The following is an 18,117-nucleotide window of genomic DNA, read 5'->3' on the forward strand; positions in this document are numbered from 1 at the left end:
ACAACATACTAGTTTGTTCTGTTTACAATTATACAACAGTTTTACAAAAAATGTTAAATTCATTTTTAGCTGTAAGCAAGACGTAACTCCAAAACGTTTTCAGCTTAGTTAACATTGATTTTGCGATGAAAAGAGTAAGCTTTCTGTTTCTCGCACGACCAAGAAAATTTCTGCTGGAAGAGGTCACATTTGATTTAATCCAGCTAATCAGAAAACTTGGCGAACAATTTTAGGGAAAAATTAAATTAAAAATTCTTCATTTAACTCTGCAGACTTTTACAGTACTCAAATGTGTATTTTTAATAAATTTTTTAACTGTAAATTCCCGATCACGCTTTGTTAACTTTGCCGGTTAACCTTTCTTTCCTCGTTTTCGGTCCGTTTCTTTTCTTTAAAGCATTTTATAAAGCACTTTACTACAGAATGGAATAAATTAACTAATGAAGAGACATTCCAAACCAATTTACCGCTACTGTGAGGAAAAAATTAAAATTTCGAAAGGTGTGTTTTACGAATACAAGTCATTTTAAAGTAATAAGCACAATATTAATGAATAAATAAACAAAAATTTAAATCCAAATGACTTTTAAGGGTCAACACAATGCAATAATAATAATAAAAAAAGGATTTATGATAATTTTAATCATGAATTCATGCGAAAATATTTGAGTGTACGATAACTTTTGTGACGTGTTATTTCTCTGTCTCTTCGTTTTTTGACACATTTCAAAAAGAAGATCCGTCAATATTTTGAAAGAAGTACAGGGTTGAATTTAGAATGACATAGGAATGATGTGAAAAAATATTGGACTTCATATTCGAATTCAGTTTTGCGTTATTTTGGTTTTACTAAAAAATTTCAAAGTGTACACTTTTGGGAGCCACTCTATGTGCGTATATATGCCGCATAACTCAAGAACGGTATGTCCTAGAAAGTTGAAATTTTGGTACGTAGGCTCCTTGTGGGATCTAGTTGTGCGCCTCCCTTTTTGGTTGCATTCGGATGTTCCAAAGGGGGTCTTTTAAACCTTTTTGGGGGGAAATCATAGTTAACTTCAATGCAAACTCAAGTGGTGTTATTTTTGGCAAACACTTGACGATATATCGCTAAGCTTTTGGTCGCTAAGTTTTATCGCCAACTTGGCGACAAATTTGGCCTTTTTTCTTTTTTTTAAAATCTGGTTTCAGTTTTTTCACTATTGGCGATATTTAGAGAGTTAACCATTGAATCACATTAAAATTGCAATATTGGGAAAATTAATCTGAATAAAACGTTTTTTGGTTCGGTTCGCAGCAAACTAGAGGTGAAAATATATAAAGTGTTTCTTTGCTTACTCCAAGTCCAAGGCACTATTATCATTAAATTAGCGGAAAAGGAAGTCATGTGATGCACACATCAGCTCGTTTTTGCATAGAGATAACGGGCATTGGGAAACCCTGTTTTATGATATTCAGCGTATTGTTTTAATATTCATTACATAGACTTCTATGTTTCAATGCATTTGATTGACTGTGTACGAAAAAGGTGATTCAAACACTGTTTTTGAACCAAAACGAAGATTTTGTTGCAGGTTTTATGCATCGAGATTTTCATGCGAATTTATCCTGTTTACTTTGATTATTTCGTAGAGCTAAATAAATAAATGGGGAAAATATAATGTGAAGTATGCTGAACTAGCGAAAAAAAATCATTGATGAAACTGCCAATTACCATTTTTTTTCAACCATTCCTTCATGGTACCTTCTCAGTATAGTGCCTAGAAGGGGATCGGACATGCCACATCGATTTTAAATTACCGCAACCAGTCTCTCAAAGCTCCATATTTCCATTGAACGAACTGAAGCGCAGAGTTAAAAAGATTAAAAACACTGTTGAGACATATGAACCTTTGGAGAACCAGAGTACCTCGTAGTACAATAAGATCAAGTAGTTAAACTCTATTTGTGTACTCACACTACAGGTCTAATATCCTGACACTCAGATCCACTACAAATTTGTTTACAGAAGAGCTAACATATTGTAAAATCTGATGTAAACGGTTGCTGAGGTGTTTCAATATTAAGGAATGTCCGTGACACAGCCAGTATTATAATTTCTTCACCGATATTGTGAGCTTCCCACATTAGTTTGCCATTAAAAAATAAATAAATAAATGAAATTATTAGCATTCTTTTTATTTATTTACTAGAGGACCCGTCAGACGTTGTTCTGTTCAAACTTTGTAAATTGAAAAGTTAAAAATTTTCAATAAACCATCAAGTGTTTGAACCGTTATGTTGGAGAAAATAAGTAAAAAAGATGTTTTAAGCTGCTATGGTGTCAGAATGCGTATATTTATTACAACTTGATTTATTTAATGCCACTGAGCAATTGTTTTATTAACTATTTTTTCTCCCGTACTTGGTGGTTTGTTCCTTCTGCCATACTCAAAGGATAAAAAGCGTCCTCAGACCCATCTAGAACAAACGGGAAATCCCGCTGCAACATCCCTATATGAAAAAGAATAAAACAATCGAAAGGATGTCGTTTAGAAAAGTGATAAAGGTAAAAAAAAGTTCTCTGAATAAGCGAAAATCACTCGTCCCTCCCCCAACTCCCGATGTAAAATAAAAACATTCTTCAACTAAAATGACTAAAAACTCTTTAAAAACAAAAAGCAATTCTTTGCAATTTGAAATATTTCGCCAAATAAACAAAAAATACAATAAATTACATTAACAATAGTTTTAAAATGTAAACAAATGTTCACGCAACTCTATTGTTTATAGCCAAAGTCGCCAAGCCACCACGTTACTGTAATTCAGCAGCCGATCAGTGAGCGAAGCCAACTCCGACCGATTAGTGGTTCAATCTTTTGAACGAAAACTTTTTAAACTTCATATATTGCCTAATTTGTTCTTTCCACCAAGGATAAAGATCTTCCACTGCACTGATCTTCTGTGTATAGAACTACCCTGTTGTAATTTATTTGGACAAAAATGAAATTTGTTTCGTCTTTAAATTCCATCATCTTTTCTTTAATACATTTACTGGATAGTTAGATAATACTTAAAGTATTCTTGACATTGTTGCCAAAACTCAGATAGATTTATAAGCCAAGAAACAAATGTTGCTAAGTTCGGTACTTTAGGATCATTTGGTTAAGAAAACTTAAAGCACCGTCACATGATTCAACTACGACAGCGGTTCCCAACCTTTTTCTCTTTGCGAACCCCTTGGAACAGGCAAAAAAGTTCGCGAACCCCCTGATGTTGAAATTAGTAACATGTAAGAAACAATAAAAAAACAGCATGTTTGCTTTCCATTTTTTGCAGCATTTGATTGCAATAAACAAAAATATAATTGTAAAATATCATTAAGTGCAAACATTAATAAAAAGTTAAAACTACATCTACAAGAAAAATTATAAACAAGAAGTTTTATAAACCAACTATTTTTTTAAGCATACTTTAAATTGGGGGAAAAAATCCTTAATGCGATATTTGTGGCTGTTTGACGGAACAAAGAAACTGAAAGTTTGGTTCAATGTCTGACAGTTTGAGTCTTAAATCAGGCTCTGCATTCAATCTGCTTCGGTATTTATCTTTGAGATAAGTATAGGAGGAAAATCCTTTCTCGCACAGATATGTTGTACAAAATGGTAATAAAATTCGAATTGCTTTTTTGGACAAAACGGTATAGTCATTTCTTACACTGAGCCAGAAGTCAATTAACGAGAGCTCTTTAAAGGTAGTTTTCAATGAATTATCACAGGATAACTCGATGAGCATTTCCTTTTCAGGTAATGTCAGGGTGTTCTCTAAGCATGGATTTCCTTCAAAAGGATTGCGTATCCAGTTGTTTGAGAGAGGGACGTTACGCCTGTTAGGAAAATACTCGTCAAAAGTTAGTTCAAGATGTTGCAGATGTTCACATACATTTCTTTTAACGCTTTCATCAAGTTTCATTGAGTTTTCTGATAAAAAACTACTAAGAGAAATGGAACAAGAAAACTCACCCATTTCCAGGCATTGGATCCAGAAATTCAATTTTTTTACCATAGCTTCAATTTTATCATATACAACGAAAATATTAACAACTGCACCTTGCAAGGATAGATTTAATTCATTTAATTTTGAAAAGATGTCAGCTAAATATGCAAGCCTTTGCATCCAAAGAGGATCGAATATGCAAGTGGACAAGTGAAATGGATGATCAACAAAAAATGCTTGGACTTCTGACTTCAATTCAAATAAGCGTGTCAAAATTTTGCCACGGGAAAGCCATCTAACTTCTGTGTGAAGAAGTAAAGTAACATGAAGGCTTCTCAATTCCTCACAAAGCGCGTGAAATAGACGGCAGTTTGTGGCACGTGATTTTATGAAATTTACAATTTTTACCGCATCATTCAAAGTAGCGGATAATTCTGCGGGAATACGCTTACATGCTAATGCTTGTCTATGAATGCAGCAATGAGTCCATTCAATTTTCTCGTTGATCTTCTTTACTCGCACCACAAAGCGAACAAATTTTCCTGTCATTGATTTTGCACCATCCGTGCACACACCCACACACAAAGACCAATCTATTCCATTTTCTTCAAAGTAACTGTTGACCAGTTCGAAAATTGCTTCTCCAGTTGTGTTGGTTTTCAAAGGTTTTGCAAATAGTACATCTTCTTTAATTGTATCGTTAAAAATATACCTAACATAGACAAGTAATATTGCAGCGTTTGCTACATCAGTCGACTCATCAAGCTGGATCGCAAAATTATTCTCTTTTATTCTATTCACAAGTTCTTTCTCCACATTACTTGCCAAATCAGTAATTCTGCGTGATACTGTGTTGTTTGATAGCGGAACCAGGTCAATTTTTTTTTGCTAACTTTTCTCCCAACATACACTGAGCATTATCTTTAGCACACGGTCCAATTAAATTTTCTGCAATTGTATGTGGCTGTCCAGATCTTGCAATTCTATAACTGACTCGATATGAAGCTTCAAGGGCCATTTTACTATCTTCGTTGGATTCTAACAGGAACGTAGAGACGCTACACTTTTTATTATATTCCAATTTTCTTTTAAAATATTCGATAGGTTTGTCCTTGTGTGTCGGATGCTTTGTTTCGAGGTGTCTTCTCAGAAGTGACGGTTTCAAACTGCTGTTCGCTAGAACTTCGTTGCAGAGAAGACAAAGCGGTCTAGGTTCAGACTCTTCTCCAGTAAAATAAGAGCCCATTTGTAAATAGTCACTGTCATATTTTCGCTTTTTTCCTTTTTTCTCCCCTAGTTCACTTTTCTGTTTAGTCGGGGGAGGCGGCAGTTCATTACAGCTATTTATTTCAATATCCTGTGTTGATTCGAAAGTTACTGCTGATGTTGAGGGTTGATTGATTGACTGCTTGTCCATTTGTCGCTCAACCAAACTGCCAGTTTTCAACCATCGATCCATAACAGCAGAAAGTTATTAAATCATAAAAATTACCAACGCGATTATAACTTCACAAACAGAGTAACAAGTTCACGTAGCAAAACCAATTGCAAACAAAATCACTTGTTTTCAAGCATCTCTAAAGTATCTCTAAATACGTCTGTTAACGAGCATGCTGATGTTATATTTTTGAAAACGAACAGATGGGGGTAAAATCCAGTAATAAATTTTAAGTTTGGAGCCTTTTGCTGTCATGTCTGCTATTCGATGACTGAATTCGACGGAAAATCCCGAGTTATATTTCAACCAGTTTAGAAATAATACCCCTATGATGCATTGTTTGAGAATTATTTATTTTTTTCGACATATGTATATTATGTATATTGTTTGATTGACTACACGCGATGGCGCCTTTTTAAGGTCATCGTGATCCCCGCCACAGCTTAATACAACGTTTCTGCATGGCGCCTCGTAATAAAGAAGGAAGGATATCTCTTTTTGTTGTCTATCGAAAAAAAAAAAAAATGAGAAAATTTCTTTTTAACCAAGATTATAAAACCGCTGAAAGATTTTTTTTTTTTGAGCTTAATACAAGAGTGGCGTGTTTTCAAATAAAAAAAAAATTTAGTAACTATGTGTGCAAATTGAATATTTTATAATTTTTTACCAAACTAGGAAAAATCCGCCATTGCACCGAAATTTTCGCGAACCCCCTTCCTGCACCTCGCGAACCACCGGTTGGGAACCTCTGAACTACGACGACAGAACAAACGTTTTGCGTGAACCTTCCAGTACTTTACTTTAAAGTATTATCAAGGGACCTAAAATCGTTGCTTTCAAGAAATGAAGGCTTTTCTCTCTCTCTCTCTCTACGTTTTATCTATTCCCAATTGACATATCACAGTAGGAAATTTCATTACAAAAAGCAGAGCAGGCTTTCTTATTGTCCTTTGGCAACAGGTTAAATATTTATTTCAGTTCTCGCTCAACAATTGGTTAAAATAAAAATTAATCATTTGGGAGCTATAACGATCCAATGTTTAAATTAATTAATTAATGAACAAAAACGTTTCCGATTCAATCCATCGCGCTTCGAAACCATGCTTGCCACAACTTAATTACACACAAAAAATTTGTCCAAAATCGGTCCAGCCGTGTAAAAGCCTTATGGTGACAAACGTCCGCACAGAAGATTTTTATATATTAAGATTTATTTTTTTGACTCGAAGTTATGTCTTGAAGAAATAATTGGTGGGAACACGGACTTTTTACACATGCTACCATTAAAATCCAATGATTTTACTAAACCATTTTATTTATGTTTTCAATAGGAGACATACACTTACATTAAACAATGCTCAAATCTCGTTAGAGACTTGAAATTTAAAATTTCGACCGAAAGCAAAATAAAAGGTAAGAAAATTTATAATACATTCAGTTTAAAGATACTATGAACAGCCAAAGAAGATGAAGTAAACTGCACGGAAGTTGAAACGATTTCACAAGCAGATAAAAAAAATAATAATAAGAACATTTTATACAACTTGTACATCAAACTAGATCCAAAAGATTAGTGTTTGAAGACAAATTGCTAATGGAAAAATATGTTGAACAATCTATAAATTACGCCAGATTGGATTTTTTCACTCTATAATACATAAGTACCAGTTTGTCTTTACACATTGATAGGACAAGGACATATCCATCCTCTGAACACCTTATCTAGTTCCACGGCAACAGCTAGAGTCAAGTGATCTTGGTACTGTCTTCCGATTGCTTGAATCCCAATCGGCAGTCCGTGGCTCATGCCAGCAGGAATCTGAGTAGATGGGAAGCCCAGGATGTTGAAGATACAGGTATAAGCGATATTCCAGTATTTTGGGATCGTCATCAAGTGATGCGGAGGAGGATCAGGATGGGTTGGCACCAGGAGAATGGAGTCGCCCTGAAGAGCTTCGTTCAGTTTCCTTTCGAGGATTTTGTACATCTCAAGACATTTGTAGTAAAACTTGTCCTTTTCGCGCCGATCAATAGTTGCGAAGAAAAGTGCAGGCCATGTATGGTCGCTCGTGTGGATCAAGCTCTTGCAGAACTCCCAGAACAGATTCACTTCCTTATTTTCTTCCGATCTGCGCAAAATACTTTTAAATGAAGGTCCGTCGGCTTCCAGGAGTTTGCATTCCCACATGTAAAAGGCAAGGGCTAATTCCGGAACGTTTAACCGAACTGCTTGAACTCCGTACTCGGTCTCAAAGTGCGTGGCTGCCTGTAAAATACATTTTTGTTGATACAATACTGTATTGAGAAACTATTTATTAAGTTGGTGCAAAATGACGAGCTATTACAGGGCGTTTATCAAGTCTTGCACCCATAAAGAAAATTTATTCAAAAAAGTCTTTTTATCCTTATCTCATCCAGTCCCCCTCCCCAACTTTGTATAGTGTTGGCAAAAATCATGTTGGTGGCACTGACATCGAAAGCAGAAAACGGCTTTTATTTAAGAAACAAATGTGCCTCAAAGAGAGTTGGGGTTGAGGGTCAACGATCAACCGCCCTAGAACGATACGTTTTAACATATATTGCCTATTCCCAGTAGCGGATTTTAGGGGGGCACAGGGGGGCACGTGCCCCCCAAAGGATTAATTAATTTCACTATTTTATTTATTACTTCTTAACTGACCTTTCCTTTGCACTTTTGTTACGTAGCTAATTAAAAAGAACACAAAACACACACACACAGCATATTTTGAATAAAAGCATTTTTGTTTGCTAAAGAAGTATTACTGGAGTCAGAGACCCAGAGTTGCAGAATACATTTAACTCATTGGCTTCGAATTCAAGGGACCGCATTATCGCGATTCGTCGATTAATTCTTCTTTGATGGAATCAAATATTAACATTTTTTTAAAATGTGTAGGCGCACCTAAAAGAGTCATTTTGATCTAGGAACCTATTTGCGAAATAATAGATTTCTTTTTCAACCAATAAAAGGTGCAAAATGAAAGAAATCATGGGGTAGTTTCTTAGAAAAACCATGATTTTTAATAGAAACGGCATGTAATATCAAAATATGTTATCTCAACTGTATCATCGCTTTAAGAACAAATCAGCAATTGTTTTGAAATTCACACAGAAATAGTTTCTGAATTCTTCAGTGAAACTTATATATGTTATGAAGTTATGAGTAATTAATTTTAAAAAACTCAAGACAGGTATGGGTTTATTTAATTATCTTGCCCTCGTGTTATAATCATTATGACAATGTTCCTAATTAAAGCCGCTCATTGTCTAGCATCTTGGTGACATTGTATTGGGTTTGGTATTTAAATGGCTTGAAATGTTAAAGATGTATTCCGTCCACATTCAAAGTATATTAGTGCATAATATTCATGTACTTAGAAGTAGATTCATTGACCTTAAGAAATCCTAAATAAATAAATAAACACGCACATTTAAAAATAAAGTCGTCAAAACTTTGTTATGAAAAATCGAAGGCGGGGGTGGGGGGGGGGGGGGGTATTCAATTTTACGTGCTCCCTCCAAAAGATTTTTCTGTATCCGCCCATGCCTATTCCAATATGACAATTTAACCCTGGCCCTCCAGCAGGTAAATGCTGACTACAAAAATGTCTAGTGCAAAGTTAAAAATTGTCCCAATCTTCTCAGAACTACGAAAAGTACACACATAGAACTGTATTACTGCGAAGTGAAAAGAAAAAGAAACAATAATAATTTAAATTTTGGCATATTGAATTTAGGTTATGTTTTCCGCAACCATGAGTTGCGATAGGACCCAAATCACTGGGCTTCTTCTTTCTTCAAATGTCTCCTGTCCCCTGGAATTGACTTTATTTATATCCGGTCCTCTCGATTTTACACTATTTTCATTAGACAAAAACAGCATCCGAGTCTTCTGGGCGGGGACCGTGAATGTGTATAGGCGCATGTGTGCGTGTATGCTAGTGTACGTAGGATATGGACCCCACCGCCCAGGAGGAGTAGAAGCCGGTGGACAGTACTGCTGGTGGAAGTTCAGGATAAGAGAAGTGGTCCCAAACTTGCATGGGCCAGTAGAAAGGGGAATTCGCCGATGCCCGGGTCCAAAAATCGGAGGAACATCAACTGGGGTCAAGTGAGACAGTGAAAACAATAAGCAATTCGTTTTTTTTTTTTTTTTCTTTTTTTTTTTTGTAGGGGGGGATTTAAAAGAAAAAAAAAACGTTTGGAGATAGGATTCAAAAAAAAAAAAGTTTTAGCTTGAAGTACCTATTTTTTTAACGGATATTCTTCATTAGTGCTAGACTTTATAAATAAACACCCTGTGTTTTTTTTATTAAAGAACCTCTGAGAAATTAATTAGTTAGATGTATTGCATACGTTTTTAACGGCTGTTTTGATCTCGGAAGTGGCTGAAAGAAGTATCCCAGGAAACTCTTCCATGTAGAATATTTTTACTTTTCTGAAATCCACCTGAAAATAATAACAAAAACTTTGTTAGGTGTTTTTTTTTTTTTTGCGATAAAGTAATGTTGAAATGCAGAGATTATTAAAATACCGATTTACGTAAAGATCTAATTTGTATATGTAAAATGAATTCAAGCTCAATAGTTTTGTAGAGGTAACTTCAAAAGAAAATGTATGCAATGAAAATTGACCCAAAATTATGTAATATATTAAGATGTGCAAAATAAAGCGATCTTGAAATAGTTTGTTCTTGGTATTTTTAAATTCCAACTGTGCGCAATAATTTGCATTTGTTCCCTAATACACTTCCAAAGTGTTAGTTGTATTGCTTTTAAGCTTCAATAGTATTCGAAAGGTTAGATTTTTCTGCATGAAGACGAAATTTTTTTGAAACTTCAAATTGGGTAATTAAAACATAAGAAAAATCCCTCAACTCAACCGTTGCATACGTTTGAATATGCAATTCAACTGGCATGCATAAGAACTACTGTATTTGAGATGCAGAATTTCGAAACGTAGCTTTAATAAGTCAAATTTGAAGTCATAATAAGCTGTAAATGTATGATAATTAAAAGCAAAAGCCTAAAATTCTTAGAATAAAGTGCAAACATATGAGTAGAAATGTCAAACCCGCAAACAATACATTACACAAGCTTTCACAGCTAATACATTGAATACATTGTGTTGGTTTTAAAAACTTTTACTTATTTAATGCTGATTTTTACTATACCACCATTTAGTGGTGCAGGTTATTATTAGGGATACAAAAACTTGGCTGCTAAAAATAGATTCTTAGAAATTAGCAATGTCCCAAGGTACAGCACTCTCCCCTACTGTCCCAAGTATGGGCACTTAACTGTAGTCTATTCGTTCGATATGAGAACTGCTCGGGAAAACATTATGATGTTTAGCAGTTAGAGAACTTGTAGGTAAGGGAAAGTGGAGCAAAGTAAGGAAATAAGTAATGTAAATTAATTTGAAAAGATGTGGAATGAGGAACAAAGAAAAATCAGAATCTGCTGTATGTGGAGTTATTTGGGCTTACCAAATCCTTTAATGCTTCCAAATGTAGAGGGAAACATTACATTTAAAAGAACTAAAAAGTCTGGGGGCACAATCAATAGTTTGTGGACATTCTGAAATCTGCAAAAGTTTAAAAGACAGTAATAATTTACCTAATGTTGTTTTTTCTTCTCTTATTTGCAAAATATGCGTCTTTAAAATGATAATTGGTGTCCCAAGCTAACTATTGCTGCATATATAGAAGAAAAATCAAAATGTTAAGGCTTCCAAGTTAAGGAACATGATCCCTAACTTGGGACAGTGAATACTTGTTTTATTCTTTTAAAGGACACATTTACGCAGCTATACCTTTCCCTGGGACAAAGGACTAAGACTTTTCAATAAAATAAAACACTTTGTTTAAATTGAAGCATATGATTAACTAGAAAGTCGCCCATCAAGGTATGACGGGTGAAAATTTCTTCTACTCCTCTACATTTTAACGAAGCAATTGCCTGTTTGGCGATATTTAGACCGTTGAAATTTTAACCCTAACTCCAGTAGATTAACCATAAACTACAGTAGATAGCGTTAATAGTTGACCACTTTTTCGTTTCTTCTCTCCTAAAATGACGGTCTTACCAGTAAACAGTTAATAATTAGAATGAAATTCTTCAGCACTCAAACTTGAAATCGCAGATTGATGTCACAGTATATGTTCCCACAAAACAGCTAACTCGTAGTCTTTTACAAGAAGATATAAATTCAAAGACTGCTCTAATTTTATCGCAAGAAAAGAGATCATATTGCTACACTGAGAGTTTCCTGAAAGGTATTTTTAAAAATTATTCTTCAACTAGAAAATTGCCCGTCAAGGTATGACGGGTGAAAATTGCTTCTTCATTTGAACGAAGTCATTACCTGTTTGGTGATATTTTGATAGTTGAAATTGTAATCTTAACTCCAGTTGATTAACCTTAGACTCCAGTAGGTAGTGGTTATTGTTGCCCACTTTTTCGTTTCTTCATTATCCTAAAATGAGTCTGACCAGTAAAACAGTTAAGTTACCGGATCCAGTTCAGTCTTGTCAAAATAAAGCATTCCACTGCATGTCAAGCATTAACAAAACATATTACCAAATTTTCATGCCGTGGCGCGAGTTTCATTGTTGATGACGTCAGCGTTACTCGATCATTCGCTATTATATATATGAGGATATGCTATAAGGGAAAAGTTAAAAAATGTCTCTAGTGTGGACATTTGACTGTATAATGCTTTTAAAAGGATTTTCAAATTTCTCTCTTTATTCTGATAGTTGTGATTATCTTTCCTTTTTTGTGTTTCCCGTGTCATCTAGAAAAAAGGAAATATTTAAATTTTATATGTGTTCTGACCCGCGAGGTTCATTTTAATATGATGTCGGCAATCAGGGTTGGTAGTTTTTTAATTTTTAATCTAATATTAGTACTTGTAGAGTCAAATATGCGAAGAAATGAATTGGTGTAAGTTCAACCTACATGGTTCAAAGGTAATCAAAGTGACTGTAGAGACGTGGGAAATGCAATAGAATGCTATATGACTCACCACTCACACAGAAATAAAATCTGGTTACCGTACTGATTTCAGAAAAGATGAAAATCAATCGGTGAGAAAGATAACCAAAGTTAAATTACCTTCTCCTCCGTGCGCATCCGGTGCAGTCTGTCTCCTGATAGTATTTTTGTCAGAAGTGGCAGATCTTCGACGTACCGGCACATCGGCCCCGTGCTTAAGAATTGGCCGTATTCTTCACCAACTGGGGGCCATCTTCCCTCGTTTGATATCAAGCCTATGAAGAATAAACCGGACGTTTGAAAAGCATATACAAGGTCCGGCTATTAATTTCCAGGACTGACGTAACTGTAAGAGAACGAAAAGCCGGAAGATGGCGTTAATGATTGCGCATTGAAGAGCGTTTTCATGAGTAAGCCATGAGTAAGTAGTTCTCATGGAAAAGCGCATTAAAACATAGCTCTCAAATTCCTGTCGTCAAAGTGAAAATGGCGCAAAGAATTAACATTAAATTTTGCTTCAAATTGCGCAAAACTGCTGCAGAAACATACGAAATGTTGAAACAAATTCACTTGAACTTTTGAATGGTTTCAACACTTTCGGAACATGCGCAAAAGTGTCGATGATGATCCCAAACTCAGGTCGGCCGCAGTTCGTTCGCACGCTGGAAGCAATTCGCAACTCCAACGAACTATAGGGGGCACTGCAGTCACTGTCTAATGGCGGAATTAAAAACTAAAACAAACGCATGTGGTAACGAAGAAAATGCTAAAAGTGTTGTGATTTTTGTTGTTATGTATGATTTTTTCGCTTTATTCATTTGAAAAGATTTTTCAAAGTCTTTTGGTTATTCTGACCCATATAGAAAGAGATAAGAAACCAAAAAGTATTACGAAAGTAAACAATTAATGCAGAACACACAGTAAGTTGTTCTGAAGCAGCCATTTTCACGATGTTGAATTCGGAATTCATAAATTTTTGGTTCGCTTCGAACGGCATTTTCATTTTGTACCGAGTTTTCTATACATTAGTACATATTAAGTTCAGTTTCGTGACATTTCCGGCATTTGTTGACATTTTTGTCACATAGTGCACATACGTGGCAGACTGTCAAGAGTAACGTTTAACACTAGATAATTTATTTCTATGACTATATGATTGGATATCTAAAGAAATCATGCATTTAATTCATTCGTCATGGAAATGATTTACCTGATATGCGAAATCTTGTCAAGATACATTATTCTTTCACACAATTTTAAAACCATAACCTTATAAACAGATTTTTGGCGAACTTTTATTTTTTATTGTTCAAATTCTTAACGTTCTTTCTGGATTTTTCAATCTGTTCTGCGATAAATATTTTCAAGAAAATTTATTTACATACTTTCTATTTCAGTAGGATACTGTAGTAACAAAGGTTATTTAAATCATTTATGTGGAATTAGGTTAAGGAAAAGTGTCCAGTCAATGTTGTTAAGTTCGTTTTTTTTTCTTCATCGAATTGAAAAACTGATATTTATTCAAATTCACTCAGAACAAAATAAATAAAATGTGTACTCACAGTTTATATATGGCGGTAGTTTTCTTTTCAGTTGATTGACCATTATTTCTTTTTGCTTATCGAATTCTGTAATCTTACTATCATTTTATTCCACTCATGATAAAAATTAAAAATGGTTTAACTAAAAACGCGAAATCTCGCCAAGGCTACTTTGCTCGCACAATTCCAAAACTATAACCCTAAACAAATTTGGCGAAACCTTTCAGCTGAGAATAAAAGGAATAAAGTAAATTCTTTCTCGGTTGAACATTTTTCATTTTGTTCTACGATAATAAATTCAAGAAAATATTTTGCATACTGTCCATTCCAACTAAATGCTGCTGTAAAATATGATTAGTTAAATTAATTTAAGATTAAAAAAAACTCATATTCTTACAAATTCATACAAAACAATAAAAAATTTTACCTGGTATAACGTTATCCAATTTTGTTAATCCAGAGTTTTCTTGTTTACGCTTCCACCATTTAATACTTTTTTGAAAGAAATAAGGAAAACTAACATTATTTTGAGAAACTCGAGAATACTACTAAGGGACGAATTAATTTCTGTTGTTGAAGGCGTTCTTAGACATGTTGAATGCGTTACTCAGAACAAACTGACCGCGTTTACCTCAACAGATACACGTGGAGCGCAACGTGGCAATGTTTTAGTTGCATTCGCAGTTTTATAAATCACCGCAAGTTAGCGTATTCGAGCGCTGGAGTTCCGAATTGAAAAAGTTCGCATTGTGGTGACAACAGGAATCGAAGAGCTACGTTTTAATGTGCCTTTCCACAAGAACCACTTACTTCAGAATGGCGCTGATTGCACTGCGCATGCTCAAGAAAACGCTCTTTAATATGCAATCATTAGCGCCATCTTCCGCGCGGGCGGATTTCATTCTTTTACAGTTAATTCTGTCCTGGAAATTAATAGCCGAAGCTTGTATTTGTAAAAATACAGAAATCCAGTAAATGCAAGAAGAATGTTAAAAATTGTGTTTTTTCAATGTGATCGACAATTCATATGACGCAAATATTGATTGCAGGTTTTTCTTATTAGAGTTATAGTCATAACAAGTACATCGTAAAATAAATAAAATAATAAATGTGCTGTCTATTACATTTTTGCATGGACAACAAATGGAAGAAATTCAAGACGACTGATAAGAAGCCCCTTACGCTTTTTTGTATTACATTAAAATTAAGTGATTGGTTAACTACTATCATCCAAAGATTATTTTTCCCTTTTTAGTTCATTTTGCTACGAAAGAGAGTTTTTTTAGTTTTTAAAGCTATTATTTTATTTTCTTCTTTTTAGTTTAACTTGTTTTACGAAAAAATATTCATTTTAACATTGTTCAAAATCTTTTATATTCATGAAATTTGCCCCCAAAAAAAAGCGACTAAAGGTCTTGGGTGGCATTCGAAACGTGGTCTCTCGAACTCCAAAAAGAGCAACTGTTGCCCATATAATGTAATAGCCGAGCTCTAAAAACATTCAACTTCGCTGATAAATTGCCTGTGGAGTAATTGTCTAATCCAGCTAATCCATATCAATCATCGATGTATGTGTGCGGAAATCATATCTACATTACTTTGAAAATTTGAGATGCATTTGAATAAAAGTTTTGTTCAACAATGGTCTGATCAGCAATGAATTTCCAATTGAAGGCTCACCTAAATTTTGGAATGAAATTAGTTAAAAACAATTATATTTCATGTTCTAATTACCTTGGAACATTGGAACAAATTTTGTCTGATGCAGAAAAATTAAAGTTTTTTGTAGATGTTTTTAAATAATTTTTGCGAGTATTTTTTAATGCATTTTTAAAAAAATTTCCGTTTTCACATTGCTGGATTTATGCCAAAATATTGATTAAAATTGCAGGAAACTAACAATTAAAATAGTTAATTAATTTGATTATAGAATATTGCATTGCCATTGGGTCTGAGGTCGCGTGCCAAATTTCAAAAGAATCCGATCGCAGGAAGTGGGCGAAATTTGAGCTGCAAGATTCCGTTACCAAGATACATACATACAATACATACACACAGGTGAAGCTAATAAAAGCGTGTTAAAAAAAAGCTTTTAAGTTGATGACTTGTATCGAGGATCGTATGTTCTGAGTCCATGTTATTTTTTTTGCTTATTCTATCAGTTTCAGTGACAAAAAGCACTACTTTTGACTGAAATAAACAACCCCATTCTTCTATTAATTCGGAGTTCATTCATTTCGTTTCTGGGTACGCTAACTCCGAGTTTTACGTACAGATGGCGATGTAAGCAGTATCATAGCATAGTGCATGACAGCCTTCCTACTCCTAAATATCCCTCTTTCATGACTATAACTCTTACTGATCAGAAATTATTAGGGTGACAACGGACTTTAGCGAGGACACTGCATATTCTTAACGAAATTCGATTCGAACAAGTTAGTTGAAATATATTCCTCTTAATTCTACAGTAGGTTTCATATCATGTCACTTACCTTGAGAAGGTTTGTGACCATAAATTCCGCAGAAAGAGGCCGGAATTCGTATGCTGCCTGCAATATCGTTACCTATCCCAATTGGAGTTCCAGCAGCTGCCAAAATGGCACCTTCTCCACCTTTACAAATATTATCAAATAAGTTTTAGCTTCATGATAAAGCAAGCAAGAAGAAATATTTAAAAGCCCATAAGTAGCACGCACTGTGGGGAAGGCGGTTGGTCAACGGCGGCCAACGGTAGAAATCGGTGGGGAATGGTGGGTTGGCAACGAACGATGAGCCAACGATGGCCCTACAATTTCTGGGCATCGTTGAGTCAACCGTGAACATTTTCGATGAGCCATCGTTAGGAAATTGTTAGGCACTGTAGCAGATGTTGACCCTTCGTTGGCTAATGGTTGGTTGGGTAACAATTGCCAATAGCAGAGATTGTCTACCGTTGGCCAACCATAAGCTCTACCATTGACCAACCATCTCCGAACCGATTGTGCTACTAGGGATATACAGTATGAAAGAGCAAACTATAATAAATAATATTAAAATATTTATTAAAATATTTATGAATTTCGTACAAATATTAGATTACTGTAAAATTTGTGTGTGTGTGTGCAAAGACTGGTACAAAAGCCTATCTGATATTATCTTACACACAAAGGTGTTTCTTTTGTTTTCGGTATCGAAGACGCTGATTCATGTTTTGAAGTCTGAAACGCTTACCGGAACTGCCTCCAGCCGTCCGCTTGTGGTCATAAGGGTTCTTAGTACGTCCGAATGCAATATTTGCACTCTCCCACCACATACACATTTCAGGAACGTTTGTGACAACAAGGGGAATGGCGCCTGCCCTTCGGTACAAAGCTACAACTTCTGAATCACGCTCACATTTTCGCTCTGCTGCCCACGCTAGACCGCTTGTTTGTGACAATCCTGAAGAAAACAAAAACAAAGGAGCTGATGTGTGCATCACATAACTTCCTTTTACGCCAATTTAATGATAATAGTGCCTTTGAGTGAGCAAAGAAACTTCGAATATTTTTACCTCATGTTTGTTGCGAACCAAAAAAAAAAAAAAAAAAACATTTCCTACCGATTAATATTCCCAATATTGGACATTTTAATGTGATTCAATGGTTAAGTCTCCTAAATGTCGCCAATAGTGGCCAAAATAAAACCAGATTTAAATTTAAAAAAAAAAAAAACCGCCAAATTTGTCGCTAAGTTGGCGATAAAACTTGGCAACCAAAAGCTTGGCAACATATCGTCAAGTGTTTGCCAAATTATAACACCACTTGAGTTTGCATTGAAATTAACAATGATTTTCCCCCAAAAAAGGTGTAAAAGACCCCCTTTGGAACATCCAAATACAACCAAAAGGGGAGGTCCACAACTAAACCCCACCAGGAGTTAGGGTATGTCATAAAAACTTTTTTTTTTTTGAATATTGACTTGCGCAATTAGGATGCACTGTATTTGCGCCCTAGAAATTCATTTCTAATTTTATTTTTAAAAAATATTAAGGTTTAGCTACCGGGAAACGAGTAAACTACCGGGTACGAAAAACTACAAAGTTTGAAAAAAAGGTAAAAAATGGTCAATTTCCAAGAATTTTTATGAAAATAAAATGTTTAAATCTCTTTTTCTGATACTATTTAAA

At 34.8% G+C, this 18,117-nt stretch overlaps 1 protein-coding gene across 1 annotated transcript in view; it reads right to left on the reverse strand.

The window, feature by feature from the left end:
- Nucleotides 1–7,059: 7,059 nt before the first annotated feature.
- Nucleotides 7,060–18,117, reverse strand: part of LOC129224813 (fatty-acid amide hydrolase 2-A-like) — a 28,577-nt gene continuing 17,519 nt past the window's right edge. The window contains exons 4-8 of the mRNA XM_054859362.1: nt 17,181–17,390; nt 16,463–16,582; nt 12,550–12,704; nt 9,788–9,880; nt 7,060–7,676 (exon numbers count right to left, since the gene is read on the reverse strand). Of these exons, the coding sequence (XP_054715337.1) occupies nt 7,086–7,676; nt 9,788–9,880; nt 12,550–12,704; nt 16,463–16,582; nt 17,181–17,390 (1,169 nt within the window). The 3' untranslated portion in view covers nt 7,060–7,085. The remainder of the gene's footprint in view (nt 7,677–9,787; nt 9,881–12,549; nt 12,705–16,462; nt 16,583–17,180; nt 17,391–18,117) is intronic.

This window comes from Uloborus diversus, chromosome 6 (genome assembly GCF_026930045.1).
Source record: "Uloborus diversus isolate 005 chromosome 6, Udiv.v.3.1, whole genome shotgun sequence".
In the NCBI taxonomy this organism is placed as follows: Eukaryota; Metazoa; Arthropoda; class Arachnida; order Araneae; family Uloboridae; genus Uloborus; species Uloborus diversus.